Source organism: Mustela erminea, chromosome 15, assembly GCF_009829155.1.
Source record: "Mustela erminea isolate mMusErm1 chromosome 15, mMusErm1.Pri, whole genome shotgun sequence".
Classification (NCBI taxonomy): Eukaryota; Metazoa; Chordata; class Mammalia; order Carnivora; family Mustelidae; genus Mustela; species Mustela erminea.
The window spans coordinates 59345570-59367538 of NC_045628.1; the positions used below are offsets into that span (position 1 = coordinate 59345570).

The window sequence follows — 21969 nt, forward strand, 5'->3', positions numbered from 1 at the left end:
AAATATAACCAGAATTTTATCTCTTCTCAACACCTCCATTGCTACACCACCCTAACCATAGTCACCTTGCACCTAAGCCATCATAAGTACTGGTCTTTTAACAAGCACATGAAAAGATGCTCAACATTCCTCAGCATCATGGAAATGCAAATCAGAACCATAATGAGATACCACCTCACACTTGTCAGAATGGCTAAAATTAACAACATAGGTAACAACATGTTGGTGAGGATGTGGAGAAAGGGGAACCCTCTTGTACTACTGGTGGGAATGCAAACTGGGGCAGCCACCGTGGAAAACAGTATGGAGGTTCCTCAAAAAGTTAAAAATAGAACTACCTTCTGATCCAGCAATTCCACTACTAGGTATTTACCCAAGTACAGAGAAATACAGATTTGAAGGGGTACATACACCCTAATGTTTACAGCAGCATTACCAACAAACTATGGACAGAGCCCAAATCACAGAGCTAGAGTTTGTTATGCTAAGCGAAATAGGTCAGAGAAAGACAAATACCTATGATTTCACTCTGATGTGGAATTTAAGAAACAAAACAGAAACACATAGGGGTAAAAAAAGAAGAGGGAAGCAAATCGTAAGAGACTCTTAACTATAGGAGTGCCTGGGTGGCTCAGTAGGTTAAGTGGCAACTCCTGATTTTGGCTTTGTCTTGATCTCAGGGTCCTGGGATTGAGCACTGTGTCGGGCTCTGTGCTCGGTGAGGAGTCTCCTTGTTGATTCTCTCTCTCTCCCTCACCCTCTGTCCCTCCCCCTGCTCCCTCTTAAATTAAATCAAAGACTTTATTTATTTATTTGAGAGAGAGAGACAGAGAAACAAAGAACATAAGCAGCGGGAGGTGCAGGCAGAGGAAGAAGCAGGTTCCCCAGTAAGCAAGGAGCCTGATGCAGGACTCGATCCCAAGACTCTGGGATCATTACCTGAGCCGAAGGCAGACGTTAACTGACTGAGCCACCCAGCCATCACCAAAAAACAGACTCTTAACTATAGAGAACAAACTGAGGGTCGCTGGAGGGGAGGTGGGTGAGGAGACAGTCTAAGTGGGTGATGGCCATTAAGAAGGACATACGTTGTGATGGGCACTGGGTGTTAAACATAAGCGATGAATCACTAAATTTGACACCCGAAACCAATCTTACCATATATGTTAACTAACTAGAATTCAAATTTAAAAATTGGAATAAAAAAATAAAATCATATTGCTCCTATTGTAGATGCTGCTAGTTGCCTTGTTCCCCCCGCCCCCCACATACACACAGATCCATTCTTCCTTTCTACTACGACCACTTTCCCCAGCCTCTCTTGCAGCTGGGGTCCTGTCCTTGGCCATCTCTGGTCCATGTTTTGGAACAAGTGGAACTTCCAGGACTTTTTCTTATGAGACACTGGGATTTGCTCGTTGCCCCTTCCTCATGGGCCCGCCATCTGGCTCCAGGTAATGCAAAGGCAATCTTGGACCCTGAGCTAGAAGCCACACCTAGGGACGCCCTGCACTGTCTCCCTGTGTGAAAGAAACTGTCCTGTTTAAACTTTTTTTTTTTAAATATTGCTGTTAAATACTAAATAATGAAAGCCTCATGCTCAAAACCTCCCAAGGCTTTTCATCATACCAAGAATAAAAAAAGCTCTTCACCATGGCCTGCAAGAGCTAGCATGTTCTTGCCCACATCCTGCTGCCTGACCTAATACTTACTACAGCAAGTGCGACTTCACGACACCCACCCCGGCCTTCTTCCTCTTCCTCCACAGGCTAAATCTGTTCCTGTCTCAGACCGCTGCCCTCACTGCTTCTCAGGGTTAGAAGGCTCTTCCCTTGGGTACTGCTCACTCGCTCTTGCTTCCCCCAGCTCTCTGCAGCACACACTTCCTCACAGAGGCCTTCCCGGCCGTCCTAACTGACCGCCTGGATCGACTTGTTCAGGACATGTATTCACCCAAACAGCAGCTCCCCAGGGTAGGGCCAGAGCTGTGGCACATACTGGGCACGGGCACTAAAGCATTTGCGGAAAAAAGGAAGGAAAATTAAATGCTCATCTGGTAATGGTATTGGATGTATACACGTGGAATGAATATTTTAAAATTTGGGGACTGAATTCTTTTCTTTAGTTTCTTATGGAAGTAATTCTTTTAATTCTCTGTGCCTCTGGACAACAGTACTGCCGACAGCTGTAAACTGAGATGTAGGATGTTTTTCACTCTGTGCCGGTTTGATGAGCTGTCTTGCTCTTTTACCGTCCCACCTGGGCTGTGGTCAACACCACACACCAGCTTCAGGACAGAAGGCCCCAGAATGCCCACAATGCTCCGTACCAGAGCTATGTGGAGGGAAATTCCTGGCTGTGGAGACCAGTAGGGCTTCCTGTTACTGCGCATTTTATCTTGTTTATAGGGCTGGCCATGTGACAGCTACAAAGTCACCCTTTGTATGAAGCAATAACAAAGGAAAAGAGTTTGGGTCTAATACCCAGCAAGAGAACTCTGTCTGTGGTTGCCCTCACGGCCACTTCCGCCTTGCCAGTTACTCAGCATGTTGCCCCGATCTGGAAAAGTCTGGTAGCTGTTACCTACTGCCTCCTCAGGCGAAAGGCTGATGCTGTCTGTGTACAGGTATTCCAGGAAGGCTCGGTAAACAGGGTACGAAAATTCACTCATTTCTACGATATCATCCTCATTGTCTTCCAGTGAAGAACGAAAATGCTCACACCTAAAGGAAGAGAGAAGCATGTGGGGCCCTCGCTCCTAGCGAGAGCAGACACCCCCAGGGAGAAACACGTCCTTGTAGGGTTCACAAGGGGAAACCGACAAAAACAAAGGGAAAATGCAGCACGGTGCCAGATTCGCTTCCCGGATTCGCTTCCCATTGCGCACCTTCGTGTCCCTGTCCTGGTCCCTTGCTTCCTTTGCTGGCCAGGAAGCTCACTCACCAGCACTTGTGGGACAAGACTGCAGGTGCAGATCCCCCGAGGCAGAGAGCCCCACCTCTGACCTCCATGAGGCAAACACAAGGCTGGACTCCCAGGCCGAGGTCCTGCACCACAGCTGATGAGCAGCATTTATGGAAATCAGGTGGGGTTAATTTCATGAACACTGAGTAATTTTGTTTCTTTACCTCCTCTTCTCTGTTGAATTGTATCCCCCCAGATTCACAGGTTGATGCCCTAACCTTAGAATATAACAATATTTGGAGAAAGCACCTGTACAGAGCTCATTAAGTTAAAATGAGGTCATTAGGGTGAGCCCTAATCCAATGTGACTGGTGTCCTTATAAAAACAGGTAATTTGGACACAGACATGCACATAGGGAGAGCCCCATGGAAAGACTAGGGTGATCCTGCCCTAAGTCAGGGAATGCTGAAGACTGCCAGCAAACCACCAAAGGCATGAAGTCTCCCTTAGGAGAAACGCACCCTGCCAACACCTGGATCTTGGACTTCTGTCTGCAGAACAGGGGAGAATACATTTCTGTTGTTGGAGTCATTCGATGTGGGGCCCTCTGATACAGCAGCCCTAGCAAACCAAGAGCCCCCACATTTTCCATGCAGGTCAATGAGCTGTGGTGAGAGTGAACAAATGCTGTACGACCTGCCCTAACTAAGAGGTGAACCTGAGACTAAAAATGCCTTGCTGTTTGTGACTCATCGTAGCAGGATTTAAATATCTGGCACACGACAACATAATGATTTCTAAAATCATTATGCTAAGAGAAAGAAGTTGGGCACCAAAGATTACACACTGTCGAATTCCATTAACATAAACTTCTAGAAAATACTAACTGATCTAAATGACTGAAAGAAGATCAGAGCTTGCCCCAGGCTTGGGGCATGAGGGACCTTTGAGGGCTGATAGAAACGTTCCATATCTTGATTTAGGGCAGTGGTTTCACAGGCATAAATATAGACGTCAAAGCTCCTCAGATTGTACACTTCAAATGCAGATCATTGCTCAAAAATCATACGTCAGTAAATCTGATTTTTATCATCTGTGTTAACTTCATCCCAGACCTCATTATCCTGTAAAAGCCTCACCTTCTCCTTTTTCCAAGCAACTCAAAGGTTACTATCCCACAACTGATGACAACCCGCGTGACAAACTCAGCTCCTAGGCAAGGACATGGCCCAGGCGGTGCTCAAAGCCCAGAACACATTCGCCAAGCACCAGTCGGCTGCTCTAATGCCCAGGTGCACAGACCACCGGGCAAGGTCTCTAAGAAGCTGATAGTCCTCACTCCCTGACGGCCCACCCTGCCCCGGACACTCACTATACCACCCCCATTGGTTCTCGGCTCTCATGTCACGTGTACCATGTTTCCCCAGCTGCACTGTATGCTCAGCAGCCTTACCCAGTAGACTTCTGTGAACACCTAGAATATAATGAGTGTATTTATTTCAGTTCTCAAAACCAATGACTCCTTACCTAATTTTGAGAAGGACTTTATGTGCATAAATGTACTTTCCATCCACCAGAAACTTGAGGTCGGCCGTGTTGGGGTTGTCAAACTCCCTCTTGAGGGACTCGGCCACTGTAAGGTGGTCGTCGGGTTCTGAGAGAGGAACACCAAACATTTCTAGGGTTAATGGCAGACATATAGAAAACGCAGGCCAGAATATAGCATCGCTCTGTGGACCCTCACGAAAATACCCGAAATGACCAACTGAGCAATGCTTTTCTCCCCTAAATGTGGATTTTCACATCTCTATCATCATTTAGGATAAGTACCTCACACACATCTGCTTGGAAATCTGGCAAAACGACAACTAAAAAGCCCCAGGCGGCTCCACTCCATGAAATTTTTGCATGTTTCAGTAAATAGACTGGCTAAAAATAAAAGATACAGTTTCCCAGGAAGACTAAAAGCATCAAATAAAATTGCTTTTAATGTGGTATGTGATGTGGGTTTCTGATACTTTCAGGAAAAATTAACCCATCAAATTAGTCTCCTCTTAAGGAGCCCATGAGAGAAAAATCAGTTATATGATACTACACCTAAGAAAGTCCTTACTATCACCACAGAAAGCACCAGAGCTCTCTTCTTAGTGTTCAGGCCAGCACCCAAAGGGACAAAGACGGCTCACCCACGGACAGGAGGCGCCACGAGACGGCAGGCGTGGCAAAGCAGGCGAACACATCGTCGGTGCAGGAGAAGTGGGTGAGGTGGGGCAGGGTCACCGACTGGCCCCGGCACTGGCCCCACATGTACACGTGCCCGCCCTGGGTCTTGGCCGCCGACGTATGTGCTGAATGGCAGGCTGCGATCTCTATGATTCTAAGTTCACAAAGAAAGACCAAGTGAACACGACAAACAGGAGAAGAAACAAGTTGATTTCTCTGTCCCTTCACCTTAACTGATTTAAACCAAACAATGGAAGACTAAATCGCCTAAGTATTCAGGCACCAAACAGTGATTTGCATTTTAGCTCTCCTTCAGTGGCACAAGTCATGAAGATCTGCTTGTTACCCCTTCTAGCCAGTAGGCCTCCAAACATATGTATCCCATTGTGAAATGCAAGTACCATCCAAGCAAGGGTAGAGACCGAAACAAACAAGTGAACCAAACAGTGATCTAACTTTTTTTCTTAAAACAGGACTTAGTGAATTACATGGAAAGACCTGGGCTATTTAATGCAGATCTTGACCCAATATCGAGAAATATTTTCATCAAAATCTCATCAATTTTGGTGTCAGATGGAACATGCTGTGGGCCACCCCAACTCCCACTACAAACAGTAAGGTCAATAGTTCTGAGTCACTGAACTCGATCTTCAAGAGCCCAAGAGAGCAGATTCCAGAAACTGACATACACTAGACCTTAAAGTTCATGAAGGCCACGGAGCTGGTTGACACTATACCTCCTGATGGAAAACCCTGTTTTTGTTGATTTGGAGCTAACTAATTTTCCTAAAGAATAAGCCACCATACAGATTCAGAAAACACAGTAAACTATTTTACCCTAAGTGAGGTTGCCATCCTGGTTTTGCCACAACAGGCCATGCCACCAGCATGCTCAGTGACTTGGGCTCAGAACTTCAGACTCGTCTTTGACTTCTTCTCCCTTCTTACCACTTTTTTCCGGATATCCACTTGACAAATCACATAGAATCTCTCTTTGTAATTTCTCCCATCTGCCACCACCCTAGGTCAGGCACACCCCACATGTGGACCAAAGTAACGACCCCTTGCGTAGCCTGCCTTAGACTCTCTCTTTTCCGAACCAAATTGCACAAGGCTGGCAGGTTAACAATCCTCCGGGTAACACCATTCTCATCAGTGCTTTCAAACCATCAGTGGCTTCCCACAAGATAAAATGCTTCCGTAATTTGTCCTCTACCTATAGCCAGCCCTCTTTCAAATCACACTTGCCTACATACCCTATGCTCCACTACACAGATGTACTCACTGCCCCTCGATATTCTTATTCGTTAAATCCCTTGTTCAAGAATGCTCTTTCCTTTCTCTCTGCCTTAGAAATCCTGCCCATCTTTCAAGACCCAGCTCAAACAGCCCCAAAGCAAGAAGTCTCTTGTTCACCCCAGCACTTGATACATATCCTGTCTACATCACTGCAGTCTGGTCCTTATCCTCTCTGGGACGTATGTCTTACCTCTTCAGCTAGATTATAAGTTGCTGGCAGGCTGAACCACTGGCTTATTTCTCTCTAAGTGTGCTTCTCTCCCTAACATGGTATCTTACTAAGCAATTTACAGGTCATTTTATTGACTAATTGGGAAAGACTCAACAACACAGAGTGACTGAGAAGTGGGAAAGACCCCACTGACAGGCTAGCGACCGAAGGATGGAGACATCCCTCTACCGCGTGTTTTAAAATTGGATGTTTTCCAGCTAAGGATGGAAGATGGTCATCATATAAGCTGGAGATGGCTCGTCTCCAAAGGCTGAAGTATATTTTTTCATGCATGGCCCAAGCAATTTTACTTATTTATTCAAGGGCAGCTCTCAGCTCTTGAAGACCGGAGTACTAGAAATGAGGCTACGATGTGCCACAGTTAAGTGCCTAGACATTGGAGTCAAACAGACCTAGGGGTGCATCCCAGCTCCATCACTAGGCCATGTGACTGTAGGAATGCTCCTGAGCCTCTAGGAGACTCAAGTTTCATCATACTGCAAGGCTAGTATGTGAGAATTAAATGATAAAATGTCAAACACCAAGCACAGCGTACAAATAGTAGCTAACGGTAGAAATTTCTTTACAGAATTACTACCAAGCGTTTTTCAGTGGCAAAGTCTCCCTCATATAGAGACTACACATTTCTAAGGGTCAATTCAGACAGTGAGACCTTTCCTACCCGCATGTTTAAGTCAATGAATGGGCCCAAACCTCTACTGTGTGCTTTACAAAAGAACATTCCTTGCCCGCACAGGGAAAATGGCCAATCCTGCTTGGCTTCTTTTTTCAACAAATAAAGAAAAAGGGGAATGAAATAGAATAAATATATTTATTCAAAGAAAAGGCCCCTACTATTACCATCTACCCTCACATGGTACACCAAATGTGAGGACAGCAACACACTTCATTTTACAGGGCTTGAAGCAGACGGGCAGGGGGTCAGACAGCAGCCTGTGGAGCCAAGTCACTTAGACTCTTATCATCTATTTTATCGTCTTTAAAAAAAAAAAGAAAGGTGAGGGGAGCAGAAGATAAGGTAGCAGTCATTTCACAGCCTTGTGGTGAAGAGTAAATGAAATCAGCTACTCAGCACAGGGCACATGCAAAACCATTCTCTTCTGGTGACTCACGTGTTTACAGTGGCTGCAGGAACTCTCGGAGACCACCTAAAATCTCTTTTCCCTGATAATGTCCTATGAAAAATGTAACTGATGGAAACACAACACTGTCCTTCCACCCAACACCAGAAAACCAAAATAATTTAATTCCTACATTTGCTTCTGACATTTCCTTCTGAGCCTCCATGGAAAGGGAGTAAGGAGCCTTTGCCCTTACGAGAGGTGGGAACACGGCTTGGTGAAGAAAGGGTGGAACAGACATGGCAAAGGGGTTGGGGTACAGAAGGCTGCAGAGCGCCAGCCTTCCCTAAGCATGGCCTCGGGACGTTTACCTGGAACACCTAGCAGCACTCGGGAAGTCAGGGGTGGGGCACGGGCTTGGCTGACGGCAGCAGCTGCTACAGGAACAAGAGCGGAGAAAGTTTAGAGGGAACCATCAGGTCTAAGTATGGGACCCAACCAACTGCCAAGGCACCCTGCTCTGGCCTAAGGTGATCAGTTCTTAAATCTGATTCACACCAAGAAGCAAATTCTGAAGCTCAGATTTTCCAGTGTAATATGCAACAGACAATGACTGAACCAAGCTAACCTTCCCTGGCCGGATATCTGGCATATTTCACATTTTAGTTTGTAGACATATGTGATGAAAAGAAGGTATGACACGTTCCTAATAAATGAGTTTTGTGTCACCTCCACAGAATGATCCCCAACAACCGCAGCTTTATGGCTGTGGCACTAGAAATGAAAATGCAGGGAGTGAGGAAGAATGTAAAACAGGAAACAGTGAGGAGAGAAAAAAGGTACTTTGTGAGTGAGAAGAAGAGTGGAGAACAAAGAATGATAATAAAGGGTCCAAAGCAGTGACTCCCAAGCCTGGCTTTGTAAGATGCCAACATATTACCAATTGTTGCAAGGTGTCACAAAATTCATGAAAATGCAAGGCAAACTTAGCTTTAAATCAATTTAACTTCAAATATGCTTTTGTGAAACTTCAGGAACAAAGACAAATGCTGGTAAATCAAAGTACTGAGACTTCAGAAAGATTGGGAATGACTAGATTAGAGAGAAGGTAATCACTTGAGTCATTAAAATTACTTTTACGTGAACATAATTTGCTAACAAATGTTATTAGCATTCTTCATCAGAAGTAGACCTCTGTGGGAAAATTTTTAAAAGGTTTTTCCTTGGATTGTCATTTGAGCAAAGGATCCAGTGTAGGCAGATTTTCACTTTCCACTTCTGTGAACAGGTAACTGGGACCTGAAGATCCACCCCACCCTAAATTTAATCCTTTTGTTTCCCATCAGCCAAACTTCCCTGAAATGGGCCCCAAGAGTCAGAAGTGAGTTCTTGAGAGAGCAGTCATAACATATCTGTGTAAGTTTCAGTTGCTGAAAAGGGTGGATACGTGCAAAACAAGTCCCAGCAGAATTACAAATTCCTCCCTCGCAATACTCATGTGGTGGAGAGCCTGCAAACTCAGGGCTGACCACAGTGCATTCAGGCATGGAAAGAGAAAGGCAGGACTATCTCTTTCAAAACATTCATCCATGATACTTATTTATTTATTTAAAGATCTTATTTATTTATTTATTTATTTATTTATTTATTTATTTGACAGAGATCACAAGTAGGCAGAGAGACAGGCACGGGGCGGGCGGGGAGGCAGAAGCAGAAAGCCTGATGCGGGGCTCGATCCCAGGACCCTGAGATCATGACCTGAGCGGAAGGCAGAGGCTTTAACCCACTAAGCTACCCAGATGCCCCTCATCCATAATATTACAGCCAAAATAATGATTATGTGGTCAACAGCAATCATGCAACTGTTTAGCTATTTCCACTTTTTTTTTTACATTTATAATTCAAAATTTGAAAAAAGTTAAAAAGATTTTTTTTTTTAATTGGGAGTTTTTAAAAACAGACAAAAAAGCAATACTCTCAGGTACCAGGTAAGGAGCTGGCACTCCAAAACTCCCATGCCCTGCTTTTCTGCCTTGCTTTTCTGCCTCTCCTGCCTTCCCCACCAAGCTGCCCTATAATCCATCTGGCCCAGTGGGACTAGAGTCAGAAGACCTGGCGCTCAGGCTGGGGCGATCGGGGACCAGCAGCGAGATGTGGGGCAAGTTGCTGGCGAACACATAGCAGTGGACTTGGCAAGTCCAGAAGCAGAAAATGCAACTAGCACGGCTGTGTGTACGGACGCACGTCCACCGGTTCCTGTCCTCCAGTCCCCCTTCTCCTTCCCAATCCTTAAGAGGTCCGGGGTCTTATTCTAAGATTTTGGGGAAAGAAACCAAGAACAGGTCTTTTTTTTTTTTTTTTTTTTTTTTTAAAAACTATTTGACACAGGTTAAACAAAATTAGCCAAGCTTATAACAACTGAAAATCAAGGGGGTTAAAAATGACAATTTGGTTCTTTGCTTTCATTGTTAAATATTCCAACAGGAAACTATAAAAGAACTGGATACAAAGGAAAGATCATCTCTGTGTCCATATTTTTACTTTAAAATCAGATGTAACCAAAATTTTAAAAAGAAAATAGCAGTATTAATTTCTACAATGATTGCAGCCCTGGTTTAACAAAAACACTAATGAGATATTTTTGTTCCATTTTAGTGTGTCAAAAGATGTAGAATGAAAAAGTAGTGAGATAGCCATGTCTGAGGCACTCAAAATGCTTTCAGCGGATAATGTAGGGAAATATTCTGGATTTGCTAACTACTTAACACAACCTTGCAAACAAATGGGCAAAACTAAGTCTTGATTTTCTCACCATTTTGTACTTCCTCACAGTGATAGCTTGGGAGCTAAAAGAATAAGACAGTCCTATCCTTTAAACTGGCACATTTATAAGTAGCAGAGTAAATAGCTTTGTACCCTATCCCATTTGAGGTACTTTGGTTTTCCTAAGCCACAGAAGATTGACCTCAAACATTATTTAACTTCCTCTTAAGAATACAAAACAGAAAACAATAAGGAAGAAAAGGTAATTTGTGAGGGAGCAGAATAAAGTGGGATATTGCAGGTTTAGTCCTTGTCATTAGTGTAGAGCAGCTGAAATACAGGTTAAGTACAAAGTCTAACAACGTCTAACGTCTAACACGCAAACTCTCCAACAGTTCAAAAGCCAATTTTATTTTACCTTTTTATTTTTAAAAGATTTATTTATTTGAGAGAGAGAGAGCGAGCACGAGTGTGGGGAGTGCCAGAGGGAGAGAGACTCCCCAAGCAGACTCCCTGCTAAGCATGGAGCCCAATGAGGAGCGTGATCCCAGGACCCTGAGACAGTGACCCAAGCCTTAAACAAGAGTCCGATGCTCAAACAACTAGCCACTCAGGCACCCCCAAAAGCCAATTTTAAAAAGGAATGAACGCTCTCATGAAAGAATATTCTAATATTAGCAGCAAGTTCCCCACAATTCTATATCATGTCTACATTCTGTTTTATCGTTAAAGAACATGCGTGTTATTTTGAAAATGCACATATTACCTGTCCTTTTCCACAACGACAGGTGCAGGATAGGACTGGTTACTTTTATTGCCAGTGCCCAACTGGCCATAAGAATTTGCACCCCAAGCATACACTTGGCCTTCATCTGTTAACACTAAAGTATGTGCATAGCCACAGGCCACCTGGAAACAGAGAAACCAAATCCACTTAGGCCTGCAAATATGCTTTCACAAGATAGGTTAAGAATCAAAGATGCAAAAAAAAAAAGGAAAAAAAAGAAGAGGCAGCCTGCTCAGAGAGGCAAAACATTAAGGTAACCGGTACTTGCCCAGAACTAGCTTGGCCTATGTGTGGCCAAAACTGCAATAAGTTCAATACGAGTCCTGTGGTGACACAAGTCTGCTTTGTTCAGCTTTACTATGGCATTCATTATGCTCACAGAGATCAAGGGGTATGAAGTGAATATGGAACACACTTTTACTTTTTTAAGAATTTTTCCCTTTTTTATTGTAAAAGTAAAAACGTTTGATGTGGAAAGAAATATAGAAAAGTATAAATATGAAAGTAACCTCAAGATCAGGATTATTTTTCTACTTCTATACAAAATAGGGATATGTACCATGCCTCCAGGCATTGTATCTGTATCTTTATTTCTATTGACATCACATAACACTATTTCCATATCATTAAAAACCCTTTGTAAACATCATTCCCGTTCATACAGATTTAGTATAATTTATTTAACCATTAATATATTATTTGACTAAATTATGCTATATCTATTATTTATGTTATTTATTGAAGTTAACATTTTTTTCTTTTTTCTTTCTCTTCCCTTCTTTTTTTTTAAACCTTTCCCACTAATTCCAGAAGTCTCTTTCTTTTTGCTTCCTTAAGATAATACCCTAGAAATAAAATTATAGAACAAAGGGTATAAATATTTCCAAGGCTCTTGATATATACTGCCAAAGTTTCCTTGGAAAACATTGTAACAATTTACGTTCCAACAGCTACGTGTGAGACTGGCCTAGAAACATAAATTTTCTGACGAACATCTATAACTTAAGTCAGGGAAATAGAGCTTTAGCCTTTACTTCAATGAAGAAAAACATCAAGCAGCTAAACTTTTCATCTGCCAAGAAAACTGTGTCCATTGGCATCTTTGCCACTAAAGACTGAAAAACAGGCACTCATAAACGAGTGGCGGACGTACCCGCTGGACACGAATGCCTTGCAGAGCTGCTATCCTACAGGGAGTTGGCTGGTTGCCGCTACTGCCAAGTCCAAGCTGCCCGTTTCCATTGTAACCCCAGACATAGACCTAAGGGAAAAGCAGAGACTCAACGCCCATGAAAAATAGAAGCAAGCAAGCACTCTATTGAGAAACATGGTATGTCAGTATGACACCAATAAGGCAACTGGGTTTTTTTAAACAACATACGAAACCACTTTCTTACCTCCCCAGTGTTCACCACTGCCATTGAACACATCTGCCCACATGCTATGTTCACAACTACTTTATTCTGCAGGCAGCCTGTGACTCTTCGAGGGATCGGCTGATTGGCTGTTGATCCAGATCCTACCTGCCCGGAGTTGTTATAACCCCAGGCAAATACCTGGGAATTGAAAAATGAAACATGCTAATTCATAAAGTGTCTCAACTGGGTCTCCTCTTTGCTCTCAAATTCTCTGCTCACACCACAGGTAGAGAATTTTTATAAAATTCATTCTTACAAAATACGTTACTTCATAAAATTAGATTATTGGTACTATCTACACAAATAGCAATAATTATTCTCAGATATCACATAATATTATTAAAATATCTACTTTACCTTAACCATATTTTCCAGCATTGTGGGATTTTTCCTTTTGCAGATAAAACCTTTGAGCATAGTAATATAGGAGGAACATCAAAGCCTTTTAAATTTTGCAGTTATAGAATTACCTACTACATAAAGGTACACTTCATGATATAACCACCACGACTATGAATTGCTAATAAGACTGAATTTGAGGAAGACGGTTATTTTAATCAAATGATCCAATTTCTAAGACTGCTATAAGAATCTATATAAACTTACTGGAAAAAATCAATGAGATTTTTGCTAACTAGTCTCACCTCTCCATCAGATGTTAGCACCAAAGAATGGTAAGACCCACAGGCAACTTCGGTGACTTGCTTGTTTGACAAATTAGTAGAAATATGACAGGGCACTAAACCATGATTAGTTGTCCCATTGCCCAGCTGGCTATAAGCATTATGACCCCAGGTAAAGACTTCTCCTTCTGAAAATAAAAAGAAATACGACCAGCTTTCAAAACATCTACTTTATTATATGAACGTACATATTGCACACCTCCATGAATGAAAACTAAAAATTCATGTGCAAAAGCACCAAACTCATTCTAGAAAAGATAACATTTGGAAAGTATAAACAATATTCTATCTCAAAGCAACAAGATGAAATTTAAATGGATGCAATTATAATAGCTGGAAGATAGGTTTTTTAATAAATGGCAGAGAAATGCTACTAAGACTAAGAGGAAGAAACGTTAGATTGAAAGCCAAAGGATAACGGGAAGATCATTTAACTTCTCTGGGCCTATATTCTTATCTATAAAATGATCAAGTTAATTTAAAAATTGTTATTATATTATTTATTGTATAGTATAATACACATTCAGAAAAATCCATAAAATATATATGCAGTTTTATAAATAATTATAAAACACACACCCATATATTACCACTCAGGTCAAAAAATACAACCTGATGCTCACTCCAAAAGTTCCCGATATATATTCTTGAATAAGAGAATTCAGTTTTCCTGTTCTCAGACTTTAAATAAATGGAGTCATACAGTATATACTCCTTTTGTCTGTATTTTCTACCATATTATCTCTTTGTGCTACATTCCAGATAATTTCTTCTAATCTTCCAGTTTATTAATTTTCTTTTGCTGTGTCCAAACTGCTATAAAACTTGCCCACTGACTTTTTCATTTTGATAATTATATTGTTTATTTGGTTCTTTTTCATATCTTCTTTGATCTCTGCAGGTATCTTCAAGATCACTTTGTACTTTCTCAAACAATAAATAAATATATATAGTAATAAATATAGCCATCTTGTAACTGGTATCTGACAGTTCTAATATCTGATACTTAGTGGTCAGTTGGTCAGGTTTTGCTTTTTTTTTTTTTTTTTTGCTGGTTCTTATTCATGGTGTCTTGCTTCCTTGTATACCTGATTATCTTTGACTATGTGCTACTAATTGCCATTGAACACTCATTTTTCAATGGCATTATAGTTCCTCAAGCCTAGGATGAAGTGAAAGTACCTTCTTGCAGAAAGGACCTACATTAACTTCTGTTAAGTGCCACTAAGGAACTTAAAGATAATTCTTTAATAAATCTAAGGCTTGAGATTTCTTGGACGGCCCAGTCTGATGTGAACTGGAATACAAATCCACGACTGTAACCCTTCAGGGAGGGGTTTACTTGCTTTTCTTTTTTTCCTCCTTTTTTGCTCACAGCCAAGGGTTTTTCTTTTCAGTGCCTTAGAAATGGAGAGCTAACCCATCCCTGTCCCTAGACTGTAGCCCTTTGTGGGCCTCACATAACCTGTTAGAACTTTGACTCATGATCCCTTCTACCTCGTGAGGACATCAAACCAGAACACCATTTATGTGGAGAGGCAGATGCCCTAAGGTAAAACTAGCTTTAAGTTCCCCTTTAACCTTAGTTCACACTTTCTCTTAAATATGATCCAATAATTTCTCTCAGCCTTATCAGTGTTTTGATGCCTCTATGAAAAAAAAGAATTCAACATTTTCTTAGAATTTTTAGTTGTTTCCAGTGAAGAAGTGGTCCAAAAAACCTAGCCTATTACTGGCAACCAAAATTCCCTAAAATTTGTGAAATTAGTTTACAAAAGAGTGTTTATAAACTTTATTTTCAGTTCAAAGAGTAACTAATAAAAAGGAATACTCAGCTTAAGAAAAATGCTAAAGTATGATTTAATTATAATGTCCTATTAGTGTGAATTCATGAAACAGCCATGAGACTATTTAATTCCTTAAATTACTACTATCAAATATAGTCATTAGTCACTGTTGATAGTCACAATCTCAGAATGCTAGAAGTTAGAGGGCATCTTGGAATTTAGCTCTAGTGTCTTAATTTGTATTTCAGGGATCTCAAATTCAGAAAGTCCAGAGTGAATTCAGCATTTTAATGCAATAATAGTTCAACTTTTAAAGTATAAATAAAAGGGTTTTACTGGGCTTACAGCACTGTCATTTTCACATCAAAAATGCCAATAGTTGCCAGATTCTCTCTGCTCTATTATATTACTCTGATATTCAGATATGTTCCTATTTCATGTTACCCAAGGGAATGTTCACAGAGCAGAGCCAGAAACTCCTATCCAATCAAAAAGTATGTTCTCGATTTAAGGGGTGGTCCTAAGTCTTCTTTACCAATAAATAAGTCAGTAGCTAAAATTCTACACTGTGTCCCAAAGTTACCTGTTGTTGCAAGGACAATATGGGGGCCACTCCCATAGCTGAGGCAGGCTATTTTTTTGCCATTTAAAGACTCCAGTCTCCGAGGTTCGATGGTACTCTGGACATCACCTAATCCCAAACAGCCACAGCAGTTTGTGCCAAGCACAAAAATCTGAGGGAAAAAACCACTGTTAGTTCAAGCACTTCTATTTCTGACAAACCCATTATTATTGTTTCATTGTATAACATTATATAATAAGTAAGAATCCACACTCCATGCCTTTTTTAAAACCTAATTCCTTAGCACCCCCTCCCCAAGATTTTCAACTTAGCAAATCCATTACTGTAAGTGTATGAATTTTTTTCTTCAGAATTTACCTCATCATTTACAGTAGTATATAAAACTTCATTGCCAGCACTGCCGAAGACACAGGCTTGACGAATTAACTGCAGTTCTTCCTCAGAACAAAGGGAGAAAATTGGCCACTTTCCCACATCTAACATCTTCAAAGATGATGGAGTAGCCTGTACTGGCTGAAAAGGAAAAAATTAAAAATAAATAATAAATCAATAAAATTAAAAAATATACGTGTGTGTACACACACACACACACACACACACACACACACATTAAGACTATTAAGTTAAAATTTTTTTTTTCCCTTCCCCTTTGACCTCTGTGGAAGTCAGCACCGGCTCAAGGAGGGCCCGTTCTTTCTAGTCTTGAGAGGCCCCTCCCAGCTACGGGAACTGTCATCAGAAGCCCACTGCTTCAGTCCTGCTCTCACAGCAACCAAGAGCCTGAGACCCCGGCTGGGACCAGATCTCACCTACTAATTTTCCTCAGGGCCACAAGAACCGTCCAAGGCTGACTTCTGTACTTTCAGTGCTATGTCTTAAATGTAGCTCTGGAAACTAGGCTGGTTGGAAAGGCAGGAAAGGCAGGAAAAACTGAGAGGGCACGGGGATTTCATCAGGCACCTAAGTCTTGACAAAATGCATTCCTGGAAAAGAATGATGCTGAAGGTGACACCAAGGAACCAGTCCAGAAGTTTCGGTTCTTGGGTCCATTCTGTCAGTTGAGCAGTTAGTGGCTTCTCTCATCTATCCCCCACTCTACCCCTCAGGTTTGGGGATTACTAGGAATATACACCCACAAAGAATGTATCTGTTTGCTTGGGCTGCCATAGCAAAGTACCACAAGCTGAGAGGCTTACACCAAAGAAATTTATTTTCTCACAGGTCTGGAGGCTAGAAGTTCAAAGTCAAGGTATCTGCTAGTTTGGTTCCTCCTGAGAGCTGTGAGGGAAGGACCTAGGCCTCTCTCCATCTTGGCTTGTGATGGCCATCTTGTGATGGCCATCTTCTCCCTGTGTCTTCATATCCTCTTTGCTGCATGCACGTCCTTTTCTTGACCCAAACTGCCCCTTTTCATAAGGGCACCAGTCATACCAGAATTAGGGCTCACCGTAATAACCTCAGCTTAACTAATCACATCTGCAATTACCCCATTTCCAAATAAGGTCACCTTTTGGGGTCTTGGGGTATCTTAGTGCATTTATGCTATTCTAACAGCATGCCACACGGGGTGGGTTATAAACAGCAAAAATTTACTTCTCATAATTCTGCAGACTGGGAATTTCAAGATCAAAGCACCAATACGCTCCTATTCTGATGAAGGCCCCCTTCCTGCTTCATAGCCACTGCCTTCTCACAATGTCCTCCTCATGGGATGGACGGGGCCTCCTCCATGGGATGGATCTCTTTGGAGACCCTTTTATAAAGCACTGATCCATTCAAGAGGCTTCCACCTTCATAACTTCATCATGTCCCTAAGTCCCACCTTCTAATAACCCCCACCTTTGGGGGTCAGGATTTCAACACAGAAACTGGGGTTGGTGGGGGGGGGGTGACAATTAAACCCATAAAAGCATACGTTAAGATCATAAGCTTCTGTGCTCTCATAAGAGCATACTATGTGGACACTGTAAAGCTGTTTTAAAGAGAACTTTTATTTATTTGCTCTACTGGAAACATTTTTACATATGTGCTTTCCAGCTTTCAAAAATTTGACGATTACAATAAGGTGCATAAACAGCCAATGTGTCCTTCAAATGGCCTATCACCATACTCCTGCTTAATTTAAAGGAGCGAAGGATTTTCTGAGGCCTGTCTTTCCCATCAGCTATTAAGTCAACCTTACCAGGAAAGAATTCTGGTAGAAAGCTGATTGGACTAGCTACTTATTTTCTGCAGATCTGAAAGCATATTTGTCCCACCCACTTTAGGAGTCAGGAGAGTGTATGCCTATGTATACACACACACACACACACACACACACACACATATTATGATGACTAGGCTCACAAGATAATGGAGACTCAGAAATCCCATGATCTCCATCTGCAAGCTGGAGACCCAGGAGGGCTGATAGCCTAATTTAATGAACCTGGAAGCCTGAGAACCAGGGGAGACAGTGATGTATATCCCAGTCTGAGGGCAGGAAAAGATGAAGTAAAGTGACCCCTATCAATCAGTGAAACAGGGAAAAAAAAGGGATGAATGCCTCCTTCCTCCCTTTTGTTCTATTCAGTCCCTTAGCACTGTGGATCATACCCACCCACACCAGGGAGGGCAAACCATTTACTGAGTTCCCAATTCAGAAACTCTTCTAGAAACACACACACACACACACACACACACACACAGAAGCAGCATTTAATCTGGCACCAGTGGCCCACTCAAGCTGACACAAATTAAGCAACACACCATGCGAAGGAGCCCACATGGTCACAGAGGCAGAGACTGGAGCAACCACTTCCAGGTCCAGGAACCCCCAAGAACTGACAGAAACCTCCAGAAGCTGGGAAGAAGAAAGGAAGGCTTCTTCCCCAGAGCCTTCAAGAAGTATGGCCCTGCTGGCCCCTTAATTTCAGACTTTTAGTCTCCAGAACTATAAAAGAATAAATGTCTATGGCTTTAAGTCACCCGGTTTGTGGTGAAGGCAGCCCTAAGAAACGAATACAGAGGGCAAGCAGCCTGTAACTGTAAACAGAATCTTCCTGAGTTAATGGCAGCGCCTGAAGCAGGATGAGCTCCCCTGATGCCAAAGCCAGACGCTGCCCTCAGCATGCCACTCAAGCTCTAAGACCCTGTCTGGAGAATGAAGTCCTTGGTTATCTTTTGGGCAGCACCCAAGGCCACTATAGAGCTAAGGGCAGGATCTCTCATTATGTTAGCTTTTAGTCCAATCTACCATAAATCACCCACCTCCTTACATCACGAAGGAATCTTATCTTCTCTGGGGTCTGCATTTTTATTTTTTTTCCTATTTAAGTCTATAAATTTTAAAAAGAACAATGTTTGGGATGTGGCATCAAATATTTATAGATGAACTAGTGTGCTAGTTAAAAAAATTCTTACATATTATTTCTAATCTTTACAAATACAGGGCATAGATACTGCCATCCTCATTTTAAATACAAGGAAACTGAGGCAGAGGAAGACTAAGTAATCTTCCAAGATCACTTGCTTCTAAAGACTGCTTTCCATATAGCACATGTTGCAGAGAAAAAAAGTTCACATATAAAGTTATACCACTGGAAGATCTAGCCTACAATTGCAAGGCTTTGGCTGTTCTCATCCAGTCCTTAACGAACAAGGCAAGAATACACACTGTGGGCTACCTTCCATGAACAGGGCGGACAGCAATATACAAAGAGAAAACAAGCATTCCCACCTCATTTTCTCCTTTCAAGCAGATTTTTGGATTTCAACCTGCCCTGCTACAAAAATCCAGTGGTTTTCTTAGATGCCTAGAAGCAGGTGGTAAATCCAACAAGCTCCTAAAACATCTGTCTACAAATCATTGGTTATGAACTTTCTTTCTGACTCACTTGTACCAAACCTCTAGTACCCACCCCATGACTCTACTAACCACAGGGATTTTAGTGTGTGTGTGCATGCGTGCGTGTGTGTTGAAGTGTTACCTGAGTCATACATCCATTAAAGGTCAAAAGAACATTAAAGTCAAAAGAACATCAGGTGTGACAGTATCACTGATCATGTATTAAGGGCCAGATACGAAAGGTATAAAAATGCAACACAATCACTCCCTTCAAGGAGCTCACAATTTAACAGAAAACGAATACTTACAATATAACCTGGGTACAACGGAGGTGTGAATACACTGCTTTTAAATGTCTGTCAGAAAGCTGGCTCCTGGAGGTGAATCATCAAAAAAAATTTTGTTTTCTAAGTCTTGTGGGGGAGTTATTTCTTGGAAGAACTTATGACTTAATTTGTAAAAGGCATACATTTACACTCTTCAGAGGTAAATACTTCCTATCCATCTCAAGGAACTGTAGCATCTGTGTTCTCAGAAGAAAAATATTTCTCTACAACACACTCATGAGTGTACATCGCTGTACACATTACATATATTGCAAACATGTACATATATTGTATGTAATGTGGAGACTTTGTATATATAACAAGAATGGAGGTGACATAGGATTCACACACAGCTTCTAGGGGAGAAACAGCCACCCTACATGACAATAGCCATCTCTGCAAAAGGCACCCAACCACCTTTGTGCCCAACTGATTAAGTAAGGGACCCACTGAGCCAGAGCCAAGGGCAAGCAACAAAAAAATCTGCATGGGGAAAAAGCACTACCAGGGAGTGAGAGCTTAACAGCACACACGTTAAGTCTTCAAGACCGTAGCTCTAGAATTCAGTCCTAATTTGGCCCAGGTAACTCTCCTTCCTGCTCGTACTACTACTATAGGCAGTAACTATTCCCTGACCAGCTTTCCTTTACTTTCCTTTACATCCAGCCTCTCTCCCCCATCTTTCACTGGCCTCTGTTTGAGAAATGCAAAGTGGCAAAATTTTAATATTAGCTCAAGGAAAATATAATTAAGGAAACACAGCTCCATAAAATTAGAGACCAAGATGCATTTTATTACTCCTTTGAGTATGGGCTACCTATAGAATTCTGCTTCTCCACCCAAATGAAGAACTGAACATATTATGATACTTCACTCAACTCTAGACAACTAAGTTGTCACAATTACATTTAAAATACAGCACATAGAAATAGAACCAAAATTACCTGTTGAGCATGACTAACAAAGAAGTTATTTTAAGAAACCCACCAACCCCTTGCCTTTGGAGGACTTTCTGGCAATGCAACACTTTATATGTAATAGTCATTTCATCGCTAATTCTGTTCCTCTCTTGTATTTTACAAAATCTGTTCTTCCTGGGAAAAATTAGGAATTTTTCTATTAACATTTTAGAAGATTCTCAAGTTCTATACATTACTTTGTAAGCTAATTTTCTATTTTGCTTTAAGGGCTCACAAATGAACACTTCAAGTCAGCACACGGTAATGCCATGGTTTGGTTTCAGATGTTGTGCCCTCTTTGTAAACTATGCTGGCTTTTTATAATTATTTATATCTTTCATTGTGTTTTGACCATATAATTATTTACATCTTTTATTGTGTTTTGACCATACTTTATTTAAAAACAGCAGAAAACAGAAAAATGAAAATTAATAGTGGCAATTAGTATCAAGCTGCTAACAGTGAAGAACAGATATTGTGTCAATTTAATAAAATTAACGCAAGACAGAAATCAACATGCATGCTGAAAGATGTGAAATTTTAACATGAGTAGGATACACAGGAGTTAAGCTGGTTGACTGTAATGTTGAGCTGTGAAGGAGAAGGAATAAGTCAAAGAATATCTATGATGAATTAAGACTATGTCATCCAAGATTAGGTATTTTATAATTCTGTTAAGTCTCTGGCAATGAAGTAAACATTATTCAACTCAGATCCTTTTGCAGGACAGTGCTATCTGTGAAAGCTCCAAGAGCACCGTTTCTGGGAACCCTGCTCTATCTCTCAGCAAATACCCACAGCTTTCTGCTGGCCCCTGTAGCATGCTATATTACCCACGATAATTATCTGTTTGCATCTGAGCCACTATATCGTGAGCCCCTCAAAGACAGATGCTATCTCCCTCATCTTCCTGTTGGGTGACCAGTAGATGTTTGATACATGTTTCATGCAACAGAAAGTACACATGCCAAAGGCATGTTTGTATGTTTTCTTCTAACCTTGCCACTTTCTCCATAGGAAAGGGAAAGCTCTTCTTCCATATGGACTCAGTCCTGTGCAGTCCCCTAAGGAAAAAGTATGTGGTAAAATCAGGATCCCATATGTCAGATGAAACTAG

General features: G+C 41.6%; 1 protein-coding gene across 7 annotated transcripts in view; it reads right to left on the reverse strand.

The window, feature by feature from the left end:
• Nucleotides 1–21969, reverse strand: part of RCBTB2 (RCC1 and BTB domain containing protein 2) — a 43528-nt gene that overhangs the window by 5538 nt on the left and 16021 nt on the right. For 2 of the 7 annotated variants that reach the window (XM_032314672.1, XM_032314673.1), the window contains 11 exons: nt 21851–21916; nt 16099–16254; nt 15742–15892; nt 13333–13499; nt 12668–12826; nt 12424–12531; nt 11250–11392; nt 8092–8157; nt 5092–5282; nt 4433–4559; nt 2584–2723 (listed from right to left, as the gene is read on the reverse strand). In XM_032314672.1, the coding sequence (XP_032170563.1) occupies nt 2584–2723; nt 4433–4559; nt 5092–5282; nt 8092–8157; nt 11250–11392; nt 12424–12531; nt 12668–12826; nt 13333–13499; nt 15742–15892; nt 16099–16254; nt 21851–21892 (1450 nt within the window). In that variant the 5' untranslated portion in view covers nt 21893–21916. Of the gene's footprint in view, nt 1–2583; nt 2724–4432; nt 4560–5091; nt 5283–8091; nt 8158–11249; nt 11393–12423; nt 12532–12667; nt 12827–13332; nt 13500–15741; nt 15893–16098; nt 16255–16550; nt 16701–21850; nt 21917–21969 lie in introns of those variants that run through there. The other 5 variants (XM_032314675.1, XM_032314677.1, XM_032314676.1 and 2 more) reach the window with 5 other exon arrangements.